At 34.5% G+C, this 27,004-nt stretch overlaps 1 protein-coding gene across 1 annotated transcript in view; it reads right to left on the bottom strand.

Annotated features, from left to right (window-relative positions):
* The window catches only part of LOC140449857 (glucose dehydrogenase [FAD, quinone]-like), a 38,513-nt gene that overhangs the window by 5,230 nt on the left and 6,279 nt on the right, over positions 1-27,004 (bottom strand). Inside the window, exons 4-8 of the mRNA XM_072543240.1 lie at positions 25,581-25,915; positions 10,484-10,775; positions 7,803-7,979; positions 4,161-4,357; positions 544-760 (exon numbers count right to left, since the gene is read on the bottom strand). Coding sequence (XP_072399341.1) covers positions 544-760; positions 4,161-4,357; positions 7,803-7,979; positions 10,484-10,775; positions 25,581-25,915 — 1,218 coding nt within the window. The remainder of the gene's footprint in view (positions 1-543; positions 761-4,160; positions 4,358-7,802; positions 7,980-10,483; positions 10,776-25,580; positions 25,916-27,004) is intronic.

Here is a 27,004-nt window from a genome sequence, read left to right on the forward strand (position 1 = left end):
CTTTTGATAACCATTTTACCTCTGTGTGTAGCAATAACTCAATATGAACGCTTCCCATTTCAGAGCATAGTTTTAAAAACAAACGCGAGTTTAAGGCTTGTGATTTTATGAAATTGACTATCTGAACGGCTTTATGGAGAACATGTTTAAATCTATGTATCTGGCATTCGCTTTGCTAGCAAAGCTTATCTGTGAATACTACAAGTTACTGCAGTTACACTTCCGTATTTTCCTGTCATGGCTCGGTCACCATCCGAACAGAAACCAACGCATTGTTTCCAGTTTAGTCCATTTTCCTCAAAAAAATGATTGATTTTTTTGAATATTTCTTCGGCAGTAGTTCGTTCCGTTAACGCCTCACAAAATAAGTAAAGACATAATTCTAAATGACCAGCTTGAGACACACAGTTCTCCTTTGCTCAACTTATTAAGTTAGAAGGCTATAAAATGTAATATATTCTATATTTCACTTAAACAACCTATACACAAACTATTTCTAATGCTACAATAATATATACTAATCATAAACTTGTACGTATTTACCTGGTAGTGGGGTTCTTACTATAGTTGCTCCTAATTGTTTTAACGTGGGACTTGTACTAATTCGTTGAATTTCTCTGATAGCCGCTATAAAAGTTTTTATATCGTGATTTTGGGGATCTGACAAAAAGTTTGCATAGTATTTTGGCCACCTAAATGGGTTCTTGGAAGCTAACTTGACAAATCCAAACGATTTTGGATGCGTTAACATCGGCATTATCTAAAATCAGAAAGCATACTTTACTAAGCACGATAATCCAGATATTAACAGTGTTAGTGCAAATTCATTTATCTCGACAACAGATACATCAGCAGTTTATCCATGCAAAACAGCATCATTTATATTTCTTCGGATCTTCCGAGGTCCCAGTCTCCCGAGCCCCCAGACACCACTACACTGATCACCAATTAATGTACTACCGTCATTGGGTACAGAGGACGGTTCATTTATACCGTCGATGGTAACATGGTTTGTGGGGATTGGGGCAGGGATTGGCGCAGGAGTTGATGCGAACATTTCTGACAATGGAATTTTGATTCACGGATGAAGCAGACTTTATAAGAGGTCTCCATGTTGAAGATAACCTTATGCCGTCATCTCGTCAAATGACGAATATATCGTCAACATATCGTAGCCAATATGTGGGTTTGAGCATTGATGTGGATAGTGCTCGTTTCGAAGTCTATAGAATTGATTTTGGAAAATGGAATGAGTGTTAAACATACAATATTTAATGAGAGATAAGTAATCTTGCTGGAGACGGTATTTAGTTTTCAGAATGTTTAGAGTTTCGTCTATAGGAATGTTTGTAAAGAGTAAAACGATATCGAAATTTACTAGAATATCTGACGGTGAGATAGGGTATTGTTTAAGAAGTTCGATGAAATGAAAAGAATTTTTGACGAAGTATGAAGCATTTTCGGCAAAAGGTTGTAGCGTTTTGACCAAATACGTAGCCAATAATTGTGTGGGGCAGTTATATACACTGACAATTGGACGTAGAGGAATATCGGTTTTACGAATTTTGGGTAGACCATATATTCGAGGTGTTCTGGAAGACTTTTCACGCGGAATTAGAGATTGTTTTATGTCAACAGGAAGAGAGGTTTTATTGATAATGGTTTTTGTTGTTTTCTCCAGCTAGTTTGTTGGATTATTAGGAATTGGACTGTAGTCAGGAGTATTAATGAGATTTTACAGTTTATTAATGTAAGAAGAAGTGTTTAGGATGACGGTAGCATTGCCTTTATCGGCAGAATGAATGAATTTTAATTTGACCGAAGTTCTTTCAGGGCTTTCTTCTCGGATTGCCTAATATTTGGAGTAGGAAGCTTTGAGTTTCTAAGAACTTTAGCGATGTCCTGTCTAATTATTGAGCTTCTTTGGAAAATAAACTGAAGATGGCTCCTTTAGTTTGACAGATGATTTTCTCAATTGGAATGTGACTTGTGGTAACAGAGTAATTGACACCTTTTGCTAAAGCTTGAGCAGCAATGGTTGAGATTGGGAAATCAGAAAAGTTATGAACCAATGTAGTGGGTTCCAACGTTGAGGTTTTTGGAATTTGTTCGAATATTAGATGCACTAATTTGGGTTTCTGAGTTTCATTTTTAGATTCGAAAGTTTTTAGGTCTGTTTGAGTGTTGATACGGTCGAAAATGTCCCATAATATATGATGTACCTTGAAATAATGAATAAATGACCACATATTGAAAATATTGCTATTTGTGACACCTAGTTTTCGTCTAATGGAATGAATAGCTTCACGGAGAAGCGCAAAATTAGTCTTTCTAAGAATTTGAGAGATATAAGAAGAAGAAATATGTTGTTTGAGTTTTAGAACTGTAGGAATGACTTTATGGTCTCGGCAGGCTTTAAGGAATGTTAAATCACAAAGAAGCAGATTGTAAAAGAGCAGAGCTGGTAAAATTCCTTCCCGTGGAGGTGAATAAAATGTTCCGAAAGATTTCCGCTGTTAGTACAATTAAATCTACAGCTAAGATTAATACTATTACAAAAATAAATATTAAACTCAACAGTCTTCCGGGTTAAACCTCGTTGATTCTCATTGCGCCGAACTTTCGATCCCCTCTGATGTCTTCTTCAGGGCATCCGAGGTCTCACTCTCCCGAACCCCCAGACACTACTACACTGGTCACCAGTCAATGCACTACTGCTGCTGGGAACAGAGGATGGTTCATTTATACCGTCGATGGTTTGGGTGGAGGTTGGCGTGAGAATTAGGGTGGTGATTGGCGCGGGGATTGGCGTGGGGGTTGGTGCGAAACAACACTGGTTGTTGGTGCTTCAACCCGGAAGACTGTTAAGCTTATTATTTATTTTTGTTATAGGACTTCCGAACATTAAAGTTTAAACTATAAAAATTAATGGAAAACCAAAAATAAAAATACTCAAACATAATATTTACTTATAAAAAAATTAATTAACTAAATTTATTATGATTAACAATATTTTGTTTTTGTTTTACGGAGCGTAAATATAAAACGATGACGGTTATCCGACGCGCGAAACATGAAAACTCTCCAAACTTCTAACCCATACTTAACTTCCAAATTTAATTTCCCAAAATTTCCAACCGTTAGCCTTGAGATTTTTTATCGTTATTGCAAAAGTCAAAAACACGGAAAATTGTAGACGCTGATAATCCAATCGTAAGTCGCTTAAAATCATCCGTACACGCGGGATCAAGACATCCTTTCCTTTGTATTTTTCCTTTATGATTGTTGCCTTAACATTTCAACGTTGTATTTCATCGCACAGTCAAAATTGATTAATGTTATTTAGCATAATGGCAACTGACATCTTTTAATTGTAATTTGTGAGGTATAGTATAGTTGACTACGTCATTTCTTTTTCAAATTTGTGTAGTAATTAAAATCTGCGAGTAAGGTGATCAATCCGATTGAGCTCTCAATAGCGACTTTACCATTTTCAATGTATAAGAACTGCTTTAAAAAATAATTATACTTTCATCTTGTTGCAACAACACTCGCATGTCAACAACACAACAACTGATCGGGAAATAATTGTAAGAATCTAACGAAAATCACCTGAATATAGTCATGGCTTCACCAAAAATGTATTGGTTGTCACGAATATCTTTAAAAATTCTGTCCAGTGACGCCAGTTGCCGGTTGTGGGTTATTGTATATTCGTCCCAAACTATTAATTTGCATACCTCCAAAATATTTGCTATTGCGCAATTTTTGGCGATGTTGTAAGCTGGTGGTTCATTGATTTGCCTGTTTAACGGTAATTTCAAGGAAGCATATTCAGTTCGTCTATCTAATTATGAAGTTGCAACTTATTCCAGGTAAACAACGCTAGGACTATTTAAGTTTCCGATTTGGTCCTCGCAAATATTAATAAAAATAGGAATGTTTTTTCTGGTCCTGCCGGAGCAACAAGGAAGTAAGTTCCACCAAATTCAATCTTCACAGCTTGTTTTAAATTAACGTACATAATCTTTTGTTGTTGATTCAATTGTAGAACATTTGTACAATTTTTTTTCGGCTAATTCTTCAGTATCGAACTGTTGTGCTTCTATCGAATTCTATCTGATATCTTTAAAACTATGAGAGATATTTTAAATACATACTTGATATGCTGGTTTTTTTTCGTATATTTTCCAAATTCTGTCATACGTATCACGTGGTACATTGAATAATTTTGTATATAATTGTCCATTGTCAGCTGCAATGGTTCCTGCTAAAAATATGAGTTCTACGTCAGGGTTTAATGGATCTGGGTCATCAGATACTTTGCTTTTAAAATACAATAACCCTTCCACGCCACCTAAAAAACAAAATTAACTAATAAAATAATAAAACGTACAAGATAAAATCAAATACAGTTGACTTTCGTTAATCCGTGGGGTTGATTGACATGGTTGCCGCTGATAACACAAATTGAGGATGTTATTAACTGGTTGAAGGAAGTGAAAAAAATTAGTTTCTCCTAAATTTTAATTTACAATTTTTAATTTGTACTTAGATTTTTTACACTTTTTAAAACTAGTCTGCCACTTGTTTCTGCGTTTTTGATTGTAAAACTTGTTTCTTAATTCTGAATTGCATATCATCATATCTGCATCACATGATCAGCTTGTAACTGCGAGTACGTACTTACACAGGTACGTACTTATCTTATTCTTCATCATCACTTTCCTCTTTGTTTTGTCGTCGTAATGTTTTCATCCGTGAAATGCTCAAATCTCAGGTTGATAGCGTCACTGTCTAACCACTTCTTACAGGCTCCCTTGGAGATGAGATTTCGTGAATACAGTCTAGAATGGTGAATGATTTCCAAAAGTCTTGTCTTCAATTTTGGTTCGAAGTAATTTTGTTCTGTAGTTTCCTTCATAGAGTCAATAATGCCTTAATCCATATGCCGAGACTTACAAGCTTTTTAGGATGTAAAGGTGCGGTATCAATCAACAACCCAGTTTTTTGTGGTAAATTGTTTGCTGTTAAATTTTTTTAAACTGTTGGTACAAATTTAGCTTCAAACCACTCCTAAACCAGTTTTTTTCCATTCACCTTTTTTGGTTAAAGTAATCAAGAGGTAATTTTTCTGCTCTAATGCCTTTAATAGATATTTTTTTTGCCTTAAATCATCAACTTTAGTTGGCAACTTTCTGGTTTGTTGCAGCAGGTCATAATCGTGATTTGTTATTTACTGAATTTATGAATTTAAACGACGAATAACACTTGCTTGGGCGGCGTATGGTTCACTAAGAAACATCTTTAAGAACAACATCCCGATAGCTATGAAACGAAAAAAATTTGACCAATGGGTTCTTCCTATTATGGCATACGAAGCAAAAACTCTCACTCTCATAAAAACAACAGCCCAAAAAATGCGAGTAGCACAAAGGCGCATGGAAAGATCGATTCTCGGCGTGAAAAAAAAAGGAACCAAGATCTAAGGAAAAGAACAGGTATCACTGATGTCGTCGAACCTATAGCCAAGCTGAAATGGAATGGGGCAGGTCACATAGCAGGACGAAAAGACTCAAAACGGACCAGAAAACCAATTAACTGGAGCCCAAGAAAAGGCAAACGCAGTAGAGGACGACCACCAACACTCTGGATTGACGGAATTAAACGAATATCCAAGAAATGGCAATAAAAGGCATAAAACCGTGAAGAGTGGCGAAAATGGTAGAGACCTATGTCCAGCAGTGAACAGAAGAGGTTGCATGATGATGATGATGATGATGAATTTATGACCCTCTGTTTCATAATTCAGCATTCGAGTTAGAAGAAAAATTCAAAAAGAGTCCTGATTCGTCTGAGTTATAAAGTTGTTAAGCTCTAAAGTTGTTCGTAGCTCAGCTTAGACTTAGGTCCCCACCGCTGAGCACTTCTCCAGCAAATCAACCACCTAAGGGATTCATCAAAATCTCCTTGCGTTTAAAATCCTGTTTTGTTTTTCCCCAACCCGTCCCTAATTCGACGTAAGACGAGGCTTTCATTTTTGTTCTTTTATTTATGACAGAAGACCGTTTCTGAAACTAAATAAATAAATATCCTTTTGTTTTAAAATGTCTTGCACTGTTGACTTACCGATACCGTACTCCATGCACATAGGTCTACGGGAAGCAATTTCTTTAGTCTGATCATATCTCTTACATCATCCTCACCCTCAGCTAATATGACCTGGTCGTCAGCAAAGTTAAAAGTGAAAAGTTTATCGTCATCTATAGATATACAGTGTTAAAGCCTTTTTTATGGATGTTTTGTATGAAGGCTATTTTTCATTTGGGTGGTAATTCTTCACCTCTCAAAAATCAATTAAACACAAAAACGAGTAGTTTAAGTAGCGTGGTACACAATAGTGTACCACCTATTCTGGACAACAGTGTGTAGATTTATTTTCTGTGTTTTTTGAGGGGAGACCAATTCCTTGCGTACAGTCAGTTCATAATATTATTAAAAATTTTGAGAGTTGTTATTGCCTTAAAAATTGCAGAAAAGGTCACGCTCAAGAAGTGTGACCAGAAAAGTTGGGGAAAGAGAATACCGGGATACACAAATTTGTGCAACAATCGAGGTAGATTCAACACGTTAAAGGAGAAGCGTTGCTAGGGAATTAGATGTTAACGAAAATGTGAAAAACGCACAGTTATAAGAATTTTAAATATTCGAAAACGCAGCAGCTTTATCCAGACGACTACTTTCGAAGAATCGAGTTTTGTGAAACTCTAATAACGAAGGCTAATGATGAACCCAATTTTATTAAACATATCTTACTGCTGAATCTTAATGTTTCGTTAGTGGGGAGACACAATCCTTCCATTACGAGGTATTGGGAGCGGGAAAACCAGCACAGAAGGGTTGTTTACCGTACTCAACGTCCTTAAAAAGTTAACGTCTGAACTGGCATGTTCTTCCCGCTATTCTAAATCTTCCTGATGTAAATCTGGAGAATGTTTGGGTCCATCAAGATGCCTGTTTATTTCACAACGCTCGAATAATTAGGGAGTACTTAAACTTTAATACTTTCCCGAATAGAGTTATCAGTGGAACAAGAGATATTAAGTGGCCTGCGTCATCTCCAGATCTTACACCCATGGACTTTTTTTTGGGACATTACAAAAGCATTATCTATGATCATCCTGAGGCTAGAGCCCAAAATTTGGATAAATTAAGAAACCGAATAAGAGAAGTCTCCCATTCTATTACAGCATAAACTCCTAAATTTGTCCGTAGACATTTTTATGACATATTGGGATACTGTTCAGCCGTAGAAGGTTACATATTTGAATCATTTCTGTAGGACATAAAGAATTATTTCTTATTTTATTATTAATTATTTTTTATTTTCAATAAGAGTATATTTTTTGTTTTATCTTTTTAAAGAAATGCGCTTTTATTTTTAATTCAACCAAAAAAATTGTTCACATTATTAAAAATCTATACAAATGCACTGCCTTATAATGGGCCAATGTATTTTTATTGAGTTTATGTCATAAGAAATGAACCGGGTGTACCTAAGCAAAACAAAAATATACGGACGGAGTTGCATATCCCTTGCCTTGTTATGTGTTACTAAATGGTTTTCTGTTTTCTCGTTTCCTGCCTAGCAGTATAGGTGTCGGAGTGGAGGGGATCGGAGAATTACAATCATCTCGTACGAGGCAATGTTGCCGATTTTAGCGCTCTATGCATTTGCAATATCTAATCCAAAACTTAATGTACTGTATAATTATAATAAATGACGAATAAGGATATCTTACCTGTACAAGTTAAAGCTCCTGTTCCTAGTTTCCAAAACTTAAATACTTCTGTAACATTCCCAAATATTTCATCTTGAACTAACACAATGTTTTGATTTATTTCATATGTTAGTCCCAGAAAGGCTGGATGATCGTACATCTTTTTTCCTACTGGTAAATCTGCGATAACAGGTATATCTACAAAATATATCTTGTATTCAAAATTACATAAAACATAAAAAATATGGAAAAAGAGGAAGAATTTAATTTTATCCAGAAAAAAAGCAGTATTTAACTATATTGGCCATTAAAGAAAGTATAAGAGATCCTTACCAGAGGCACTTCAATCGATATTGGAAACAGCAGATTTTATTAGTGAAATTAAAAATAATTTGCATGGTAAAGTACATTCATTTAGCAAATTCCCGTCTGTAAATATGAGCAAGTGTTAATATTCGCCATTTAATTCGTCAAGAGGCTATTAAATATAATTTATTACCTTAAGCCAGACAGATTCTCATGTTACAGATCCAAACTTGCCAGCATTTTAAATTCAAATTGTATCGTGTTGATTTTTAAGTTAATATATTGTGTAATATTTATGTTATAGTTATTGTTAAGTTATTTACTGGTCGTGTTATTTTTTAGAGTTTAGTTTAATTGTGATATAATGATTAAATTTCAATAAATTCTTACACTTACAGTTTTAAAAGTAAATATTTTTAAAAATCATATGATACACATCAGTACGACCCTGTTTGGCTTTCACGTGGTTCTATTGACAATTGGGAATTTGTAAAATGAATACGGTTTAGACAAACTTTTTATAAATACTAATTAAATATTAAATGGGAAGTATTTATAATTCGTACCTAGCCACCCCGTCTAGTGCCGAGTAGATACTGGAAGTACGAATCAAATTAGCAGAACTCATCACTCGTTGCAAGGATTAAGCAGCATCGACACTGAGAGTCACTCCCATCTATATTTCCGATAAAACTTAAACTTGATAAACAATGAACAACCAACCAGTTATATTCATTGGCATCCTGGCTTTCTGTATTAGATCCTGCAAACCGAAAATGATTCAATCTTTCTGAGTCCTGCTCTGAATCTTCATTTTGGTGTTTTTCTAATTTGGTGTATATGCGTGACGGAATCATTGTAAGATGTACTTTAAGTACATGGCCTATCAAACTAATTGATCTATTTGCTTTACATTTCCTAGCTTTGGCTTTTTGGGAAGTGCAATGCAAATTAACAATAGCCAATCTATTGGTAAGTGACCACTCCCATATATGTTGTTAAATAGCTGTAAGAGCTGTGATTTGGTGTTTCTTTAGTAGCTTTCAAATTTAACTATGTACTTTATTATTTTCTGATCATTTCCCATCTTTAATCTATAATGGCCATTGATACTTCTTCATTTACTGTTATTTCTGGGCATCTTGGATGCATTTTTTCTATTTTTTTAATTTGTCTTTAATAGTAGTCAAAATTTGACATTCTAAAGACAGACATGCTTCGTTTGTTCTATTTATGTTCTTCAATAATAAGTATAGGTACTGTTTGGAAAAGTATCAAGACTGATTTAAATATTTTATTTTTAATATTCAGAATATGACCTTATTTAGTTTTAAATCTTTTATTCAATCATAGTTTATTAGCTAAGTATAATATGGCTTTAGTTCATCCTTTAAATTCTCGAACTCAAATTGGCTGATTAATTATTGTCAAGTTCTGGGAATTCACTTGTCTGAAAACAACATGTTTTTGGGAAACATTTATCAACCCAAACACGTCAGAGTCCTTAAGGAAACGTACCCATTCTTTGTGTAGAAAATTTAAAATGCCACTTTAAGCTTAATTTACGGCTATTCACGGAGGTCCTAAGAACAGAAGAACCACCCCAATGGATTCGCGTACATACATATTTTGTTTCGTATGATCGGCCACTTTACAACAACCTCTCATCGTGGACAGAACCAAGCAAACCAGCATCGGGTGTGCATCCCATTTTTTACCCTTAGACCTTAGACTCCGAGCGAGGCCCAACCACAGACATAAGGTAAGTGAATTTCATATAGAATTGACAATAAGATATTAAATCTGCCAATTGTTATTTGAATTGCATTTTATTTTACATATCTATTTACGAACATTTGCTATTTTTCGCTAATTTACTTACAAACAAATTATTTCATTTTTTCGTTATTATTATTTATCGATTATCATTTAACCAGCGACCTCATTAAGTTTTATACAAAACATATACTCTTATGCAACTTATTGTATTTTTTGACACATCTGCCTTTTAATTTCCTTCGCTCTTCCATTATGTGCAATATTTTATCTGTCATCCATTCTTGCTTCTTTGCTTTTTTGATTTATTATTTACATGGAAATTTTTAGAAAGGAAAAATATGCATTGATACCATTAATATTGAAGAAATGTTGGAAGAATAAAAGGAATATATAGAAAACCATTTCAGATTAAGGAATAAAAAGGAATGTTTTCACATAAAAGTGCGTCAACGGTAACTGGATTAGCCTTAGGCATAGAAAACTAGCCTATCATAATCGTCCACTTCTATTAAGGAGAAGGCAAAAGAAGAAACATGTAGAAGGTAGTTAAATTAAAAATGATCACTATAAAAGTAAACGAAATACGAACTATATAAATATACATATTTAATACTTACCGAGCTGTTCTAAATCTTCTTTTGGACCAATTCCAGATAGCATCAATAGCTGTGGCGAGTTAAGACCACCAGCACTAACAATAACTTCCTTTTTAGCAAAAACGTTAAAGTATTGCTTATCCTTGGCATACTGAACACCATAAGCCTTTTTGGTAAATCGATCGATTAAAATTTGAACTACTCTGCTGTTAGTAAGAATTTTTAAATTGGATCTCGCAGCAGCAGGACGAAGAAAGGCCTTTTCAGCACTACAACGTCTTCCGTTTCGTAAGTGAGCTTGGACATGAGATACCTAAAACATAAAATATTAAAGATATAAACATTTTATATGGTGTCAAAAGTTGGACATTAAGGGACATACTTCTCAGAAAACTGGAAGTCTTTAAAATCTGGGTGTATCGGAGAATGGTACAGCGGAGTCGAGTTGTAACGAGGTGGTTTTACAGAGGATGGGCAAAATTACGGACGTGGTCAGAACAGTTAAAAATTGCAAACTGGAATATTTTAGCTATGTTATGCATTACCCAAAGTAATTTAATAATGTACTTTATTTTATAATACAGGGCAAGATAGACGAAAGAAGAAGGTCACGTTTGAAAAAGAACGTCATGACTTAGAAGACTGAGAGAATGGTTTAAAAGATCGTCGGCATGCCTTTTGCGAGATGACGTCAACAAAATTAGTGTAGCTAATTTACTAGCTAATGCACGATAATCTAGCACGGCACAGGTAGAAGATAAAACCATAAAATATTTAATTAATTCGATAGCCTTTATATATTTTTGCAGCAAATATAAATAAAATTTTTAATATTATCTTCATCATCATTGTCTCGACAACTCTTTACTACTCGCGAATTTTGTTTAGCGATGAAGCTCACTTTTGGTTGAATCGCTACGTCAACAAACAAAACCCTATTTGGAGTTATGATAATCCTCAAATGTATGTTGAGAGACCATGACATCCACAAAAACTGACTGTTTGGTGTACTTTATAATCTGGTGGAATCATTGGACCGTAGTTCTTCAAAAACGATGCTGGCCAGAACGTTAGAGTTATTGGTGACCGCTATAAAGCCATGATTACTGCATTTTTCATTCCCCAATTGAATGACCATAATGTGCAGGAGCTGTCGTTTTGTAACGAATTATATTATCTGCTTACCTCGGGGTAAGAACATAGGGGTAGAAATAGGGGACAGAAACTATGGGGGCGAAAATAGGGCAAGCAAAATAAACGCTACTATGCGAACGGCACTCAGGGGGTTGCTGGGGAGCTGGGGTCGTGGGTAAGTAAAAGACAAGAGGGTTGAGATTGGGGTAACTACCAAAATATGAAAACAAGGGGTTACTTACATAAATCTCCTGGACAAATGGGCAAAAAAAGACAAGAAGAAATACCTCTAGCTATTTAAAAGGGACGCCGCTTCGAGAAAACTTCCTACTGGAGGAAAGAAAGTTTCTTCCTTCCTAAAAAGTAAACATACAAAACGGTTAGGAGATTTTCTAAAATAAAAACAAACAAAATGGTTGAAGCAATAAATTAAACATTTATTTGTGTTTTTAACAAACAGTTACAAAAATATAAATGGATAAAAAAATATACTATATAAATAGTTGCCAAATACAGAATAAAAAAACTTACATGTGTCCGTTTACAAACTCCGTTTACAAAGGGGTTGGAGATACTACAAAAACTTACAAATGTTACCGCACAGAGATTAACCTTTTTTTAAAACAAATAAATATCGAAAATAATAAAGGTAGCTGTCATATGTTAACATTAAATAAAAAAAAACAATTAAAATGACAGCTAAGTTAAACCATAAAATTTACAATTTATTAAATATTACAAATCCTTTTAAATTTTAATGAAAGTAATTATTAATAATTATCAAAAAAAAGAGTCTGTCTTTACTTAAAAATTTAAAATGTTAATTGTTACCTTAATTTCACTTGTTTCACTTAACTTCAAAAAAAACTTGCTACTTTCTCTGGGATTGGAGCTGCAAAGGACAAAACTCTCAACTCGAACAAAAGAAAACCATTTCCATACTTAGGCAGGAACGATTGAAACAGGAACTCGGTGGAGGAAATCAAGCTATCGACGGGAACATTCTATATAATACTTATTTTACAAAATTTCTTCAGTGCCGGTGCACAAATCTTATAGTGATTACTCTGTTTTAAACTGCCATATTGCAAAGAGTATTATCACCTTAACCGGTCTTAAAACATAACACAAAGAAATTGAATCGACACGCGATTCCTAATTACTCAAACATCTTTTCTGTCTCAGATCTATCGCTTGACTCCATTCTACCACGTCTGCCATGCTTGGAAATTAAATGTCGACTCCTCTTTGCGTTAAATTTTACAAATTCCATGCCATAAAATAAATTTCCCTTTACGTCTCACAGCTAGTTTTTGCCTACAAACTTAAAACAAACAATCTACCCTCCACTTGACCTAGTTATTAGCAACGAACCGACAAAAAATAATCTCGAAACATCTACTTTTAAATTGGGTAACTGGAAATTTTTTACCTCACAATACCACAGAGAATAGGGGAATATTAATGTAAACAAAGACAAAAAAAATATTCTCAGTTAATACGTCTTAGAAAAACCGTATACCTGACTTGCAATATTATATTAGGGGACTCGAATGTAAACAAATCGTTTTCAACGAAAAAAACCACTCTTTTAAATTTGTCGAAATAACACATAGACAAAAAATATATCCAGCGTAATTTACGCATTAAGGATTTTCGTAAAAGACAAAAACAAATTTTATGGCAATCTTTATGCGTACTGACGAGATAAACAAACAGGTACGTATTATAAAATTTAAAACGCTACAGTTTCAATAAGACGGCGCATCATGTCACACAGCTCATGCCACAACTACCGCGTAACCGCCATATCGGTCGCGAAGAACAATCTTATAATCCTTGAAATTATATTGTTTATCGGGTTTAAACCATGTCTTACTCAACAAGGCAACATCAATATCATTGTCATTTAAAAAATGTGTTAAATTGTTTTTGTTGGCGATATCAGATCTACAATTAAATTGCATGATTTTAAATCTATTTAAGACAGAAAAAATTATGTAACCTTTTTGTACCCTCCAATACAGAAGTAATTTCATGATTTATTATTTCATTATCTAATGATTTCAAATCGTCCAATGTGCGTATATTTAAAAAAAAAAACTAATTACAAAGTTAGTTATAGCTCGAGCAATATCTTGGTTCTCCCTTTCTCCACTGTGAGAAGAGGAACGGGGTGGATTAGCAGGTAGAGGTTGATATTGTCCAAATCTGAAGTTAAACATGGGAGGTGGCTGAACAGAGCTGGAAGATACAGTAGGAGAAGAATTGGCTTTTCCCTTTTTGTTAGGAACTGAGTAATTGTTCGAGTTTTGCCGAAAAGTTGGATTAAAATTAGTACTCGTAGCTGCCTTAGAAGTAAATTGGAACATTTTATTTTGTGTAATATTAGGAAAATTTTTAACGTATGTAGTTGGATAAAATTGAAAACTTATTTTAGACTAGAGCCTCTGAGTTTTCATTAATTTACTTGGCCTTTATAAAAGAAATTTTATTTTTGATCATATTTTTAATTTTTTGTTTTAAAATGTGACCGTACCTCAAACACCTATAACACTGAGTAACCCTACCTACAAATTGTTCGACTGGACAAAAAACTCAATTTATAATAACATACCGTGGCGGAATATTATCTTCAAAAGCTACAATAACAGTTCGTTTTTCAATATACTCAATTGTAAAATTTTTTTCAATTTTGTTATGCATTCGTTTAATATTTAAGATACGTGAAGGGGATTCAATATTTTCCTGTAAATATACAGTATCAAATTGAGTATTAATATCCCGATTTAAACCCTTGCTCTCTAATAAGTGACCCGGAATAAAGGCTTTTAAATTTTCTTCCTTTAGTTTACTATTGTTTATAACGTTAAAATGCAGAGTATTTAAAAATGCGTATCCACACTTTGACAGCTATTTGACAATTGCTCTGTGTGGAATATGTTTATAAATCAGTGTAAAACTGTAATAATATCAAAAATTGATATAACAATTAATTAACAATTACTTGGCTTTCGTGGTAAATGTGGATTTATCCAATATAAGCCTAGTAAGCCAGCCAAGCATGGTATTAAGTTCTTATCGCTATATGAATCAGAAAGTGGATATGCTATTGATGACAAAATATAACTGTAAGACAGATAGATGATAAAATTCAAAGTAATTTGAGCTTAAATATTGTGAATAAATTAATAAGTTCAATACGCCATAGATCCAGAAATCTAGTAGTTCAAAATTGTATTTACAAGCGCTGACTTGAAAATTAGTGCAGTTGGAACCATTAGAAAAAATAAAAGAGATATTCCAAAAGAAATGAAAACAAACAAGGAAAGACGTGTAAATTGTTCTTCTTTTAGATTTTGCTAAAATATTACATTGGTGAGTTACGTACCCAAAACAATAAAGCTGTGAAAACAGAAAAAAAGAAACCAAAAATGATACATTTTTATATAAAAAGAAAAGAAGGTGTTAACATAATGGATCATAAATTTGCAAATCTTGAGAAAATTGGTAACTACAATTAAGGTAAGGGCTCGACTGTCAACAAAAGAAAAAACGATGATTCATGTGTCTATCAAAAATGGATCGAAAATGCGAACGCATTTGTGCCAAGTGCAATGCATTTATTTGTAAAGAACATTTAATTTACGTATGGTTTATTTACTTTTATCTGTTTTAATGTATTATTAAAAAATTGCTCAATGAAAGCCAATATACTAGTCGAGTATTTTTTACCCATATTATGATGGTCCAGTCATGCATCCTTGGGTTCACAGATAAAATGTTTATATTTAAATACCTATTTCAGTGTACGCGAAAATTTGACAAAATCGCATTTTTTGGCACTAAATTGTTAATAGAGTAGAGAGGAGTAAATTTTTATATGCTGATTCAAGGAGAAGGATAGGCCAGGTACTCCGCCACAATATAGGGCTCAATGTCAACTAGGTGTTGAAAAACCTTTCTTTTAAAAGCTCTATAGTGTGTTTCCTGTTGAATGTCAGATGGTAGACTATTATAAAATTTAACACACGCATACAAAGGACTTCTCTCTGTTATAGACAATCTGTGAAGTGGCAAATTCAAATTAAGGCTCCTTGTATTATATTCATGATTGGGAAGCAGGTGACAATATAAAGAAACTTTTTTAAAAAGGAACATAATACATTCAAATATATAGATGGCTAAGAAAGTGAGTATATTGAGTGATTTGAATCGGCCTCTACAGGATTCTCCCGCCTTTAATCCTAAGATCACACGGACTGCCTTTTTTTGGACTATAAAGACAGTTGAGCTATCTACTGCAGCACCCCAGAAGATTACTCCATATCGCATAATAGAATAAGAGTTTGCATAATATACTGATAGTAAAATCCCCTGGTCTAGATAGCTCTTTAATACTCTTAATGAGTAGCAGGCTCTATTCAGTTTTTTTGTTGTATTTTGTATTTGTTCCCCTCAATTCAGATTCTGGTCAATATGAATACCAAGAAATTGAACTGATCTAGCAGGTTCCGTGTTTTGTGATAGAAAATGAATTGTATCTGGAAACTGTTCAAGCGTGACTGGCTGGTTCTAAAGTAGACAAAAGCTGCCTTATCAGTATTAAGCTACAACCGATTTCCACTGAACCACTGTTCAGCCTTGGTTAGAACTTGCTCTGCCACTGTGAGGAGTGTTTTTAAAGTTTTTTCCCAGAAAAGCACATTTGAGTCATCAGCGAAATTTAGAAGGTTTGAGACACTACTAACCACCGCATTAGGAAGGTCGTTTATGTAGACCAAAAAATGAAAAGGCCCCTGGACCCTCCCCTGTGGTATGCCTAATTTTAAATTGATAGGATCAGAGTAAACCTTACATCCCCTTTTCTCCAGGCATACTTTTTGCGACCTATCTGTGAGAAATGATTTTATCCATTTTAATTCCGGTCCCTGTATTCCATAAAGATGTAATTTTTGTAATAAAAGAACATGATCTAGGCTATCGAAAGCCTTAGATAGGTCCAAAAAAGCACCTAGTGTTTTCATCTTTGCCTCCAGTTTTTCTAAAAATTTTGATGTAAAATCATAGGTAGCTGTCTCAAGAGATCTCTCTGCTAGAAAACCATGCTGTGAACTACTAAAAAAGTAGTAAAAAAGTTTTGTAGTCTGAAATATATTGCTTTTTCGAATATTTTTGAGAATCATGGAAGAAGGCTTATTGGTCTATATTTCTATAGTTTTCCATCTTAGTAACATCACCTTTTTTATGAAGTAGCTTCACAATTGCCAATTTTAAACTTTGAGGAAATTTACCTTGCCTGAAAAGAGGAAGAGAAATCTCTGATGAAACATATTTAATTAAGTTGGTTGATATTTTATCATAACCAGAGCTATGCTTGTTTTTTTAAGTTATTTATTATGTGACTTATTTCTTTCTCTGAAACGGGAGTTAAAAACATGCAATGATTAGTTTGTTCGATATTAATTTAAAAATTTTTTACATGCTTTATTTTATTTACAGCTTCTGGCGCTGCATTTGCCATAAATTGATTTATTTCGTTAGAAAGCACCTAAGGGTCACCCTCCAAACAAAAATTACCTTGATTTTTGGAATTACCCTTAATCTCTTTTACCAATTGCCAAGCCATTTTAGTTTTATTTTCGCTATTTTCAATTCGTTCTTTATAACAATTTTTTCGAGATTGAGTGAGTAAAGAATTGTATTTGCGTTTTTCTGTCCTGTAAATATCTTTATAATCAACATTATTGGTAGACAGTGTAAACAAAACATCAAGCCTAGATTTACAATGTTTTATATCATCATTTTTAAAGTACTTTTTTGATTTTTTTTATTTGCTGTATTTATCTCTTTGAGTGGAAAACATTTTATAAAAATTTTCTGAACTATACTCATAAAAGCATCCCACTGATTATCTACATCTAATGTCTCAAAAACAGATACCCAGTCTACATTACCTAACATGAATTTAAAAAAACGTTTATTCTCCTTGCTAAATATTTGTTTTTTTATTATATTTGACTCAAATTTTACCTTTTGAGCAGTATGATCAGATGTATGGGGATTGAATACAAGCGAATCAAATACATATGTCAAGATTTGTAAAAATATTATCTATATAGGATTTTTTGTTACCTTGTATGCGTGTATAGTCTTTGATGGAAGGTTTAATATCAAAGGAGCTCACAAACATTTTTAATGTGTCTGGCCACCTCGCACCCTCAAGCAGCATATCTAAGTTAAAATCACCAGCCAGAAAAATGATAGAGTCCTTGTCAACTAAATCACAAAGTATTTGGTCTAATTTGTTTATTAAAACTTGTGGGTCTATCGTTCGGTAGATGGATAGGATTACAATCTTCTTCTTATTAATTTGCACCTCTGCAGCGGAACACTCAAACACCGTTCTTTCTGATGAACTAGAAATATCTTCCCGGGCTTTTGCAATAAACGTCTTTGATGTATACCGCACTGCCACCATGCTCCTGTAAACTCCTTCTACAATTATGCGAGATCAATATAAGAGATCAGTTTAAAATTTCGCACATTGTAGTCCCACAGTTGTTCTTCTGTTTTCCAGTGCTCAGTTAAACAAAGAGCAAAGCATTCATCATGATCTAGAATAAAATTAATGGCATCAATACTTGTTGTAATTGATTGCGTATTTAAGTGGATTACTGAAAATTTCTTTGGGTGTGTGCCGTAGACTGTCTTTTGACACTGGGATGCTTCTGCACATTCTGAACATGGTTAAAAATTACACCTTCTTCTTAGTCGTTGACCTGATGCAGGTATCGTGATATCATGAAGCTATTAGCTAAATTTCCCAATGTTCCTCCACGTTTTTCTATCTTCTGCCATTCTAGCACATTCTGACAATGGAGCGCCAATGGTAGCAACAATATGGTCCGTGTATCGTGTGGGAGATCTACCTCTATTTCTTTTGCCTTCTACTTTTCCCTGGATGGTAAGTTTTTCAAGACCATTTCTTCGAAGCACATGTCCAAAATAGCTTATTATTTCCTCTGATATTTGTGTTCTTAGTCTTTTCTTTATGTTTAGCTGGTCCAGTATGGATTAATTTGTTCTTCGGGTCACCCCGAAAAATTACACCATTCGGCCATAATTCTTGCTGCATTAAATGAGGTATTTTAAGTTCTGGAACGGTAATTTTAAATGAACTTTTGTACTTGTCTATCCTGGTTTTCATTTTTTTGCAGATAACCTTTTCATCCAGTTTTCTTTCTTTTAGATAGTTAAGTATTTTCTTAGCTTCCGTTTTTGGATCGAAACCTGACAGGAAAATCGCCATATGTTTTGTGGCCAAACGCAGGATACTTCCCGCATTCTCATTGGTTCCCTGGAGTGGATCTTTCCCATTTATCATTTTCATCTTCAATCAGCGGACGGTTGATATCTTTAACAGGCGTCACGGGTGCAATTGAACTGCTTGATATTCTTGGTTTAGGTGGCAGCTTAGACAAATCAACAGAACAAAGTGGCTGTTCTGTGACTGCGTCAACTGACCTTGTAGTCTATTTCAAATCATTTTGTTCTTTTAAAATTAATGGTTTGTTATTGTTATTCTTAGTTTTTGCAGCATTTTTTACCTCCATGGAATTTTTTGTTAACTTTTTCTCTATGCTTTATATGTTTTCCCATAGCAGTTTATTATGTTCCCCTAGAATTTGATTTTTACTTCTTAACTCACAAATTAGTTCATTTAGCAGATGAATGATCGTATTTTCCATGCCATCTCCACTATTTAAGGTTATGTTAGAATCACAACAAATCACACGCGTTTCATCTAAAATTTGAAGTTTTCCGGCCCAATCCCGTGCCGTGCATGATTTATGGAAGGCTTTTCCACACTTTACACATATTATTGTGCTTATTTTCTTAGTTTTGCAATAAGTAAACTTGGTTTTTTCGCTCTCACTGTCGCGATCATCCATATCGGACGCTATCTTTGACGCAATAATTAAAAGATAACGACGAAATTTCTCCAGAAGACAAAGAATATAAGTTTGCTTACTATAGGTTTATTATAATGAAAAAACTTGTTAAATACCTGGCTATTGCAATGTCCTTTCGCTTAATTCCTTGGAGTAATGTATTTTTATTAACTTTTTAGCTTCTGTTCTTCGCGAATGTTGTGATTTGAATGTTATTTTAACTGTTTAAATTTACTTTATCCATTACGCTTTTTTAAGAAATTTACTTTATACATTACGCTTGTCAGTCAATTGTAGTTTAAGTCGTAGCCGAACATTTCCAGAAGCCCTTTTTATTATTTTATTATACTATTAGGAGTTCATATATACCAAAACATAAAAAATATTTTTTAATAGGTCAAAAAGACTCGACACGATTAAATGGAAAATAATTCATAACAGCATTAGTTGCAATATATATACTACTTTATTTTCCATATTTGCATAAAGTATAATACTTCCATTTTATTTGTTTAGGTACAGATTTAATTTGAGTATTTTCAGAATAGCTGTTAATTGAAAATATTTTGCTAAAATTTTATTTTTTATTTTCTGCATTTTACAAAATATTTTTCAGTTAATTGAAAAACCCTGCCTTGTTGAAAATATTTTTTTAAACAAATACGTTTTCTGCCAGCAGCTCTGATTATTGTTATCATTGATTAGTCTGACACTGTATTTAAACTCATATAGGCGATTGACTGAGCTTTCGAGAATATTTAACAGAATCATTGTCGGAAATGTACAAAAAACAATTCTAACAACTCGTTATTAATAGCTATAACTATATAGAGTGTTAAAAAAAATAATGTCAAATTGTTGGGCATAACAGTTGAACACATTGACTTGGTATAACCGTATTGACCATCTCAAAGGTAAACTTTGTAGTACCTTATTTTTACTCAGACAATTAAAACTTGTTACGAAAGTGTTGATACCTTGAAAATAACGTACTTTTCTCTTTTACATTCATTTTTAAGCTATGGTGCTATTCTGTGGGTAAATTCTTGCAATGCCCTAACAATATTTAAATTGCAAAAAAAAGCAATAAGAATAATTGCACAAGTTAGCTATTAAATATAAGATAATGCCCTTGCCAACATTATGGCTATACAGCGTTAATTTAGAAATACAAAATAACGCTGATACTTTAATTAAACACTCTGACTTACATAACTTTAGCACAAGAGGTGCAAATAACATCAGAACAGTTAAGTATCGTTTGAGTAAACACAAAAAAACTCAATTGACTATAATATATACAATGTCCTACCTAACGATTTAAAACAACTTTCGATGAAAAAATTTAAAGTAAGTCTGAAAAGATACCTTTTGAGATTTGCTTTTTACTCTGTTAGTAAAGGCTTTGATCGCTTCAAGGAAGTAACATGAACATGGATGTACTCACTATGTTGGTATATGTCTTATTTTGTATATTTTATGTTTTATTTTATGTTATGCGCATTAATGTATTTTCATCTCCTATTGTATTTTGTGTATGTTATATATTATCTTTTTTACTTATACATATAATTGACTTGCTACAAACAAATGTAAAATTTGTAAACGTAGTTAAATAAATCTTGAATCTTGAATCTACCTAATATTTTTTTATGTCATTGTTTAAATGTCTAAACAAGCATATTCTTCGTCTGCTTTGTTTCATATTTTAATTTTCTAGTTGCTTCGATATTTTTGTAGTCCCTTTTTATCAGTTAACTATTTGATTGGGACGACAAAGTGGTGCAGTTACATGTGCATTACTTTTCCCAGATTTAGCCATACGGCTCTCACTCCCTCTAAGGGGAAAATTTACTCATCCCAGATACCTACGGTATCAAAAGGATTGAGCTCTGGTGGGACTCTTTCCGTATTATCGAGCCCTAGGTGACTTGGTATGCTGGAGTATCTCCCAAAAATTTTCGTACACATCTGGACGTTGAGAGAAGTACAGCTTTCTGCATGGTCTTGTAGAGATGTTCATTCAGACCTAGCTTTATTATGTTTTCTAGGAGGCTCTTCGGAATGACTCCAGTAGTAGAGAGAATAATAGGTATTTGTCTTGGTACTTTCCATTCTCCACTGTCTTCGTATTTGAATTTCCAGATCCGAAGATTATTGTTGTTGGGTATCGCCACATCAATTAATGTTGTTTGTCTCTTTAGTTTATTAACTAGTATGAGATCTGGTCTATTATGTGCCACTGTTTGGTCTGTGAGTACAGTGCGGTCCCAGTATAGATTGTAGTTATCATTCTCAAGTATACTTTCAGCGACGTATTGATAATATAAGAGATGGTTTGTATGGAGAAGTCCTAGTTTGATGAAGGATCTTTTCTACTGAGTCGTGCCGTTCCTTATATTTAATTGCAGCAAATGTCTGGCAACCCCCGGTAATGTGTTGGATGGTTTCTTGAGCTTGACATCCATATCGGCATTTGTCATTTTGGACCTTAGGGTCTTTGACGATATATTTCAGGTAATTTTTGGTTGGTATAACCTGATCCTGAATGGCGAGTAATGAACCCTCTGTTTCAGGGAACAACTTTCCTGATGTTAGCCAATAGTTCGACGCTTTATTGTCGACGTGGTCTTGACTGACCTCATTAGGATGTCGCCCGTGAAGAGGTTTACTCATCCAGGTGCGCATTTTTTCGTTCTTAGTAAGATGGTTTATGCGCATTTCTGGTTCCCTCAGTTTGATCGGTGTTGTATCATCTACTGCACAAATCGCGCGATGTAGAGTAGATGTCTCAGCCTGCACCTGAAAATAAGTTCTTAAATTAGTAATGTCTTTTCCTAGTTGCTCACTTATATCCATAAGTCCTCGTCCTCCTAAATACCGCGGTAATGTCGTTCTTTCTACTGCACTTCGAGGATGGTGTTTTTGTGCCTTTGTGAGGTGTGTTCGTACTTTTCGCTGAAGATTTTCTATATCCGTTTTTGTCCACTTGACAATACCAAATGAGTAGCTAAGCGCGGAACATACATAGGTGTTTAGTGTCTTAAACAAATTTTTACTATTAAGGTTTGAACGAAGCAGCTGTTTTACCCTGCGTATAAACTCAGTAGTTATCTCAGTTTTCATTTGCTTATGGTCAATCTTCCGCGCTTGCTTTATTCCGAGGTATTTATACATATCATTTTCACCCATGGCCTAGACGTTCTGGCCGTTTTGCATATCGAATCCACCGGACTGAACCTTTCCTTTAATTATATTTAAGACACGGCACTTATCAAGGCCGAAGTGCATACTAATGTCATTAGAGAAATTTTCCACTGTTTTCAGCATCTGATCCAGGTGGCATCGAGTAGAAGCCAATAGTTTTAAATCATCCATATACAATAGATGATTAAGCTTTGCCACAACAGTAGTGTTATTTTTGATGCTAAAACCTATGTCAGTTGAGTTCAGTAGTTGGGATAGGGGGTTCATCGCTAAACAAAACCACAGTGGGCTCAACGCGTCTCCTTGAAATAGGCCCCGGTTGATTGCAATATTTTCAGTTTCGATATTGTTTTCACCAGGTATTTGGAGGTGAATTTTTGTCTTCCAATCTGACATTATATGTTTTAAAAAGGTCACTATGTTATCATCGACTTTATATATTTTTAATATATCTACAAGCCATTTATTTATGCGGTACTGAATCAAACGCTTTCTTGTAGTCGATGAAAGCAGTAAAGAGATTCCTTTTTTTGCTATATGTTTGGTTAGAAATGACAGAGTCGATGATAAGTTGTTCTTTGCAACCCATGGAACCCTTAGCGCACCCTTTCTGTTGGGGCTCTATGATATTGTTTAGAGCACAGTATTGGTAGATACGCCGGGCTACACAGGATGTGAGCAATTTATACAGAGTTGGAAGACAAGTAATTGGGCGATATTTGGTTGGATCTTGGGTGTTATTTTGATCTTTTGGTAATAAATAAGTTGTTCCCTGGGTTAGGAAAGATGGTATTCCTGCGGATTAGAAATACTGTGATTAATTAATGCTGATAAGCTCTCATGAATACTCCAGAACTTCTTAAGCCAGAAGTTTTGAATGCCGTCTGGTCCAGAAGATTTCCAGTTATGAAGCTCTTTGATAATATTTGAAACTTCTTCAGTAGTAAAGGGTTCGTAGGGAGCAGTAATGTAGTGTTGGCAGTTGTGCGCCGTATCTTTAATCCATCCAGCATTGGTGTTAAGAGTAGCTGGTGTGGAAAGTTGATTTCCCCAAAACTCATGGATTTCTTCTTGGCTTGGGTACGATTTATTGGCACTTTCTGCAGTAGAATTGAGTTTCAGATAGAACGCCTTCTCGGCATTCTCAAAAAGCATATTGTCGGATTTTCGTTTGTTACTAATTTTGTATCTCCTTAGTCGGCCCGAGTAAACGGAAAGTTTTTGTTTTAATGTATCCAGGCACTGTTGTGCTGTGTTGTTTGCTGGATTATATTGTGAGTGTCTTGCGGTGGTTATCATTATTTCTTCAAGTCTTCTGATTACTTTTCTACTTGTTGTCCCTCGAACATATTCCGTGATTTGACCAATGTCCCTACGTATTGCTTCAATTTTAATAAGCAGCCGTTTTTCCCAAGGTGAAACTCTGTTATATGTCCTTTCGATATTAGTACCCGGTCGTGTTCTGATCTTAATGCCCATAACATTAGCAATTGCTGTTGCTGCACAGTAAATCAGCATATGCAAATATTCTAACGTATGAGCTTCCACGATATAATTGGGTAGGACTTCAGTGTTCATAAATTGTAACAGCGCACCTAGTTTCTTAAAAGAGTTTATTTTTGGTAGCTGTGGTCTGCTAAGTGGATTTGTTCCAATAAACTCTTGTACGGCACGTGCCATTTCTCTTACCAGGCTATCGTGCAACTTGCTGTTGTCCTGCTGCGTATTTACAGGTTGAGTTTCTTGCATGAGAGGCTCAGGAATCTGCTCATTAGGGATTTCATTATGGACTTGATCCACAACTAGCTCTTGGTTATGAATCTCCCGTTCGACTTCGCTTTTGATGGTATCGCGTCTAGTCTCTGGGATAAGATCATTTCTTATAATTACCCGGTATTGATCTGCTATTCGCTGTTCAGAGACTTGAATCTCTGGGTACTCCCTGCAAAATTCGGCATACAGATGTTGTCGATAGCCGATCGTTTCTCGACCGAGGTTCGTCACCTTGTAATAGAAACGCAAAATGTTTTCATTTATGGACAGAGTCCATTTCATGCGCTGCCTCGGTCGTCCCGCTTGAGTGAGCGCCGGCTGATGTTCCAGCGCAGCACCTTCAGCGAGTGGCGCTCTTGTTGTTGTTTGGCTCCCTTGTGGTTGTTGTTGTTGGGCTGTAGCTGATTGTATGACAGGGGCCCGCCTCCCCAACACCCTGCCACCGACGTCCCGCATGCTGTCACGTCCAGCGCCGGCTCCAGACGTGCCCTGACGATCCCCAGGCAGCGACCCTAAACATAAATCATTAATCTCCATTTTCATGGGTGTGCATTTTATACCTACTGCTAGGTGTCAGTTTTTGTTCCACGGCAGGTATCCCTGCTACCCTCTGGCTATCGGTTCTAAGAATACACAGAGAGCATCCCCCATTCGCAGGGGGCCGCGCCTGATAGAAGTACTGACAGAAACTCCCACAGACATTACTTTTATTGATATGTTTCAATTACACGTTAAAAGTGATGTGAAATAATAAAAGTAACTGGAAAATAATGTCCTTAAATTATTTAATTTTTTAAATATGTCATTAATAAGTTATTTTCAAAAATATTACAGAGATATTTTGACTAGGAGAAAAACACTTACAAAAGGAAAGACAAAGGCTTTAATACAAATGGCTGTAGTGAACGATACTATGTAAAACTCGTCTTCTATTGAATATAATGTTTGAATTTAATATGATAGTAGGTATAAAGGAGTTTAATTTGATTTGATTTTAATTTCATTACTTAAATACTACTTATTCCGTATAAACATCAAATTATTCTTACCCCTATTTGTTCTTTCCCATTATAATCAACATACGGATAACCAGATTCTTGTCCACTCTTCACCAAAGCATCGACCAATCCTGTTCTAAAAGGTACATCACTGATCGATAGATAGCCTCCTTTATTATAAAAGCCTTCGTCACCTCCGTCTACATTAAAATCTTCAGACTTTTGGAAATATGGAAGGACCTCTTTAAAAGACCAGCCCGGATTGCCTAGGTTTGCCCATTTATCGTAGTCTCTTCGATTTCCTCGGACGTGTAACATAAAGTTAATAATCGAGGTTCCCCCGAGGACTTTGCCATGACTGTATTTTAATGTTTTGTTAATACAACCTACAAAATTATATTGTAACAGATAAGAGTGTGATTGTTAGATAATATACTAATTTTTTCGCAATATAGTTTACAAAAAACACAAAAATAGCTCGATTTTTATTTCTAAACTGCAGTTTTTTTAATATTGTTCTGAAGCTATTTTCTTCATTCATCTGTAATTTTTTTGTTACACATCTAGGCCAGAGCCCAAGCCTTTAAAATGGTAAAAAGTAAAAAAAAGTAATAACAGAATATAACCAATTGTAAAACAAATATACCTAAAAACAAAACCTAAAGGACAATAATTTAATTTTTTTTCACGAAATTTGGTAAAACTTTCCTTTTTATGTCCCAACCACATTAAAATTTTTATTTAAAATAATATAAAACTATAATCGAAGAAGAGCCAAAAAAGTTAAAGCTTATTACAGTTTTAAGGAGCGGATGGAAGCGATGGTTTTTGCGTTTTCGAAATCTATTTTGTGGCCTGTCTGAATATGATATTGGGCTAAGGCTGAAGTGGTATCGGAATGTTTGACTGATAGAGAATGTTCGTAAATACGGTTAAGGATTCGTCGGTTTGTCTGTCCTACGTATGTACGTGGGCAACCTGGAACAAGGTATCTCGTAGACACCATGGTCTTCATTGGGGATTTGGTCTTTTACGGATCTGTAATCTCCCTATAGTATATATATATATATATATATATATATATATATATATATATATATATATATATATATATATATACTATAGGGTTCCCAAAGAGGGTGACGCGGCATCCTGTGGTGACTCAAGCATTTGCCAAGGATGACGTAGAACATTTAAGAAAGAAAAGTCGAATAAATGGGCTAAATGAGCTTGGCCCGGAATGACGGATAATAGATGAGCAGAAAGATTGATGAATCATGACCAAGACAAGAGGCATATAGAAACAGATGACGACTACCGACTAGGTTGGCAAATGATATGAAGCGAATCACTACAGTTGGATGCAAGAAGCTCATGATAGAAATGGGTGAAGATTTTTACAGGAGGCCTACGTTCAGCAGTGGACAAATCTGGGATAGTTGATGTGATATACCTCCAAACCAATTACAGAAGTA

This window comes from Diabrotica undecimpunctata, chromosome 9 (genome assembly GCF_040954645.1).
Source record: "Diabrotica undecimpunctata isolate CICGRU chromosome 9, icDiaUnde3, whole genome shotgun sequence".
Taxonomy (NCBI): Eukaryota; Metazoa; Arthropoda; class Insecta; order Coleoptera; family Chrysomelidae; genus Diabrotica; species Diabrotica undecimpunctata.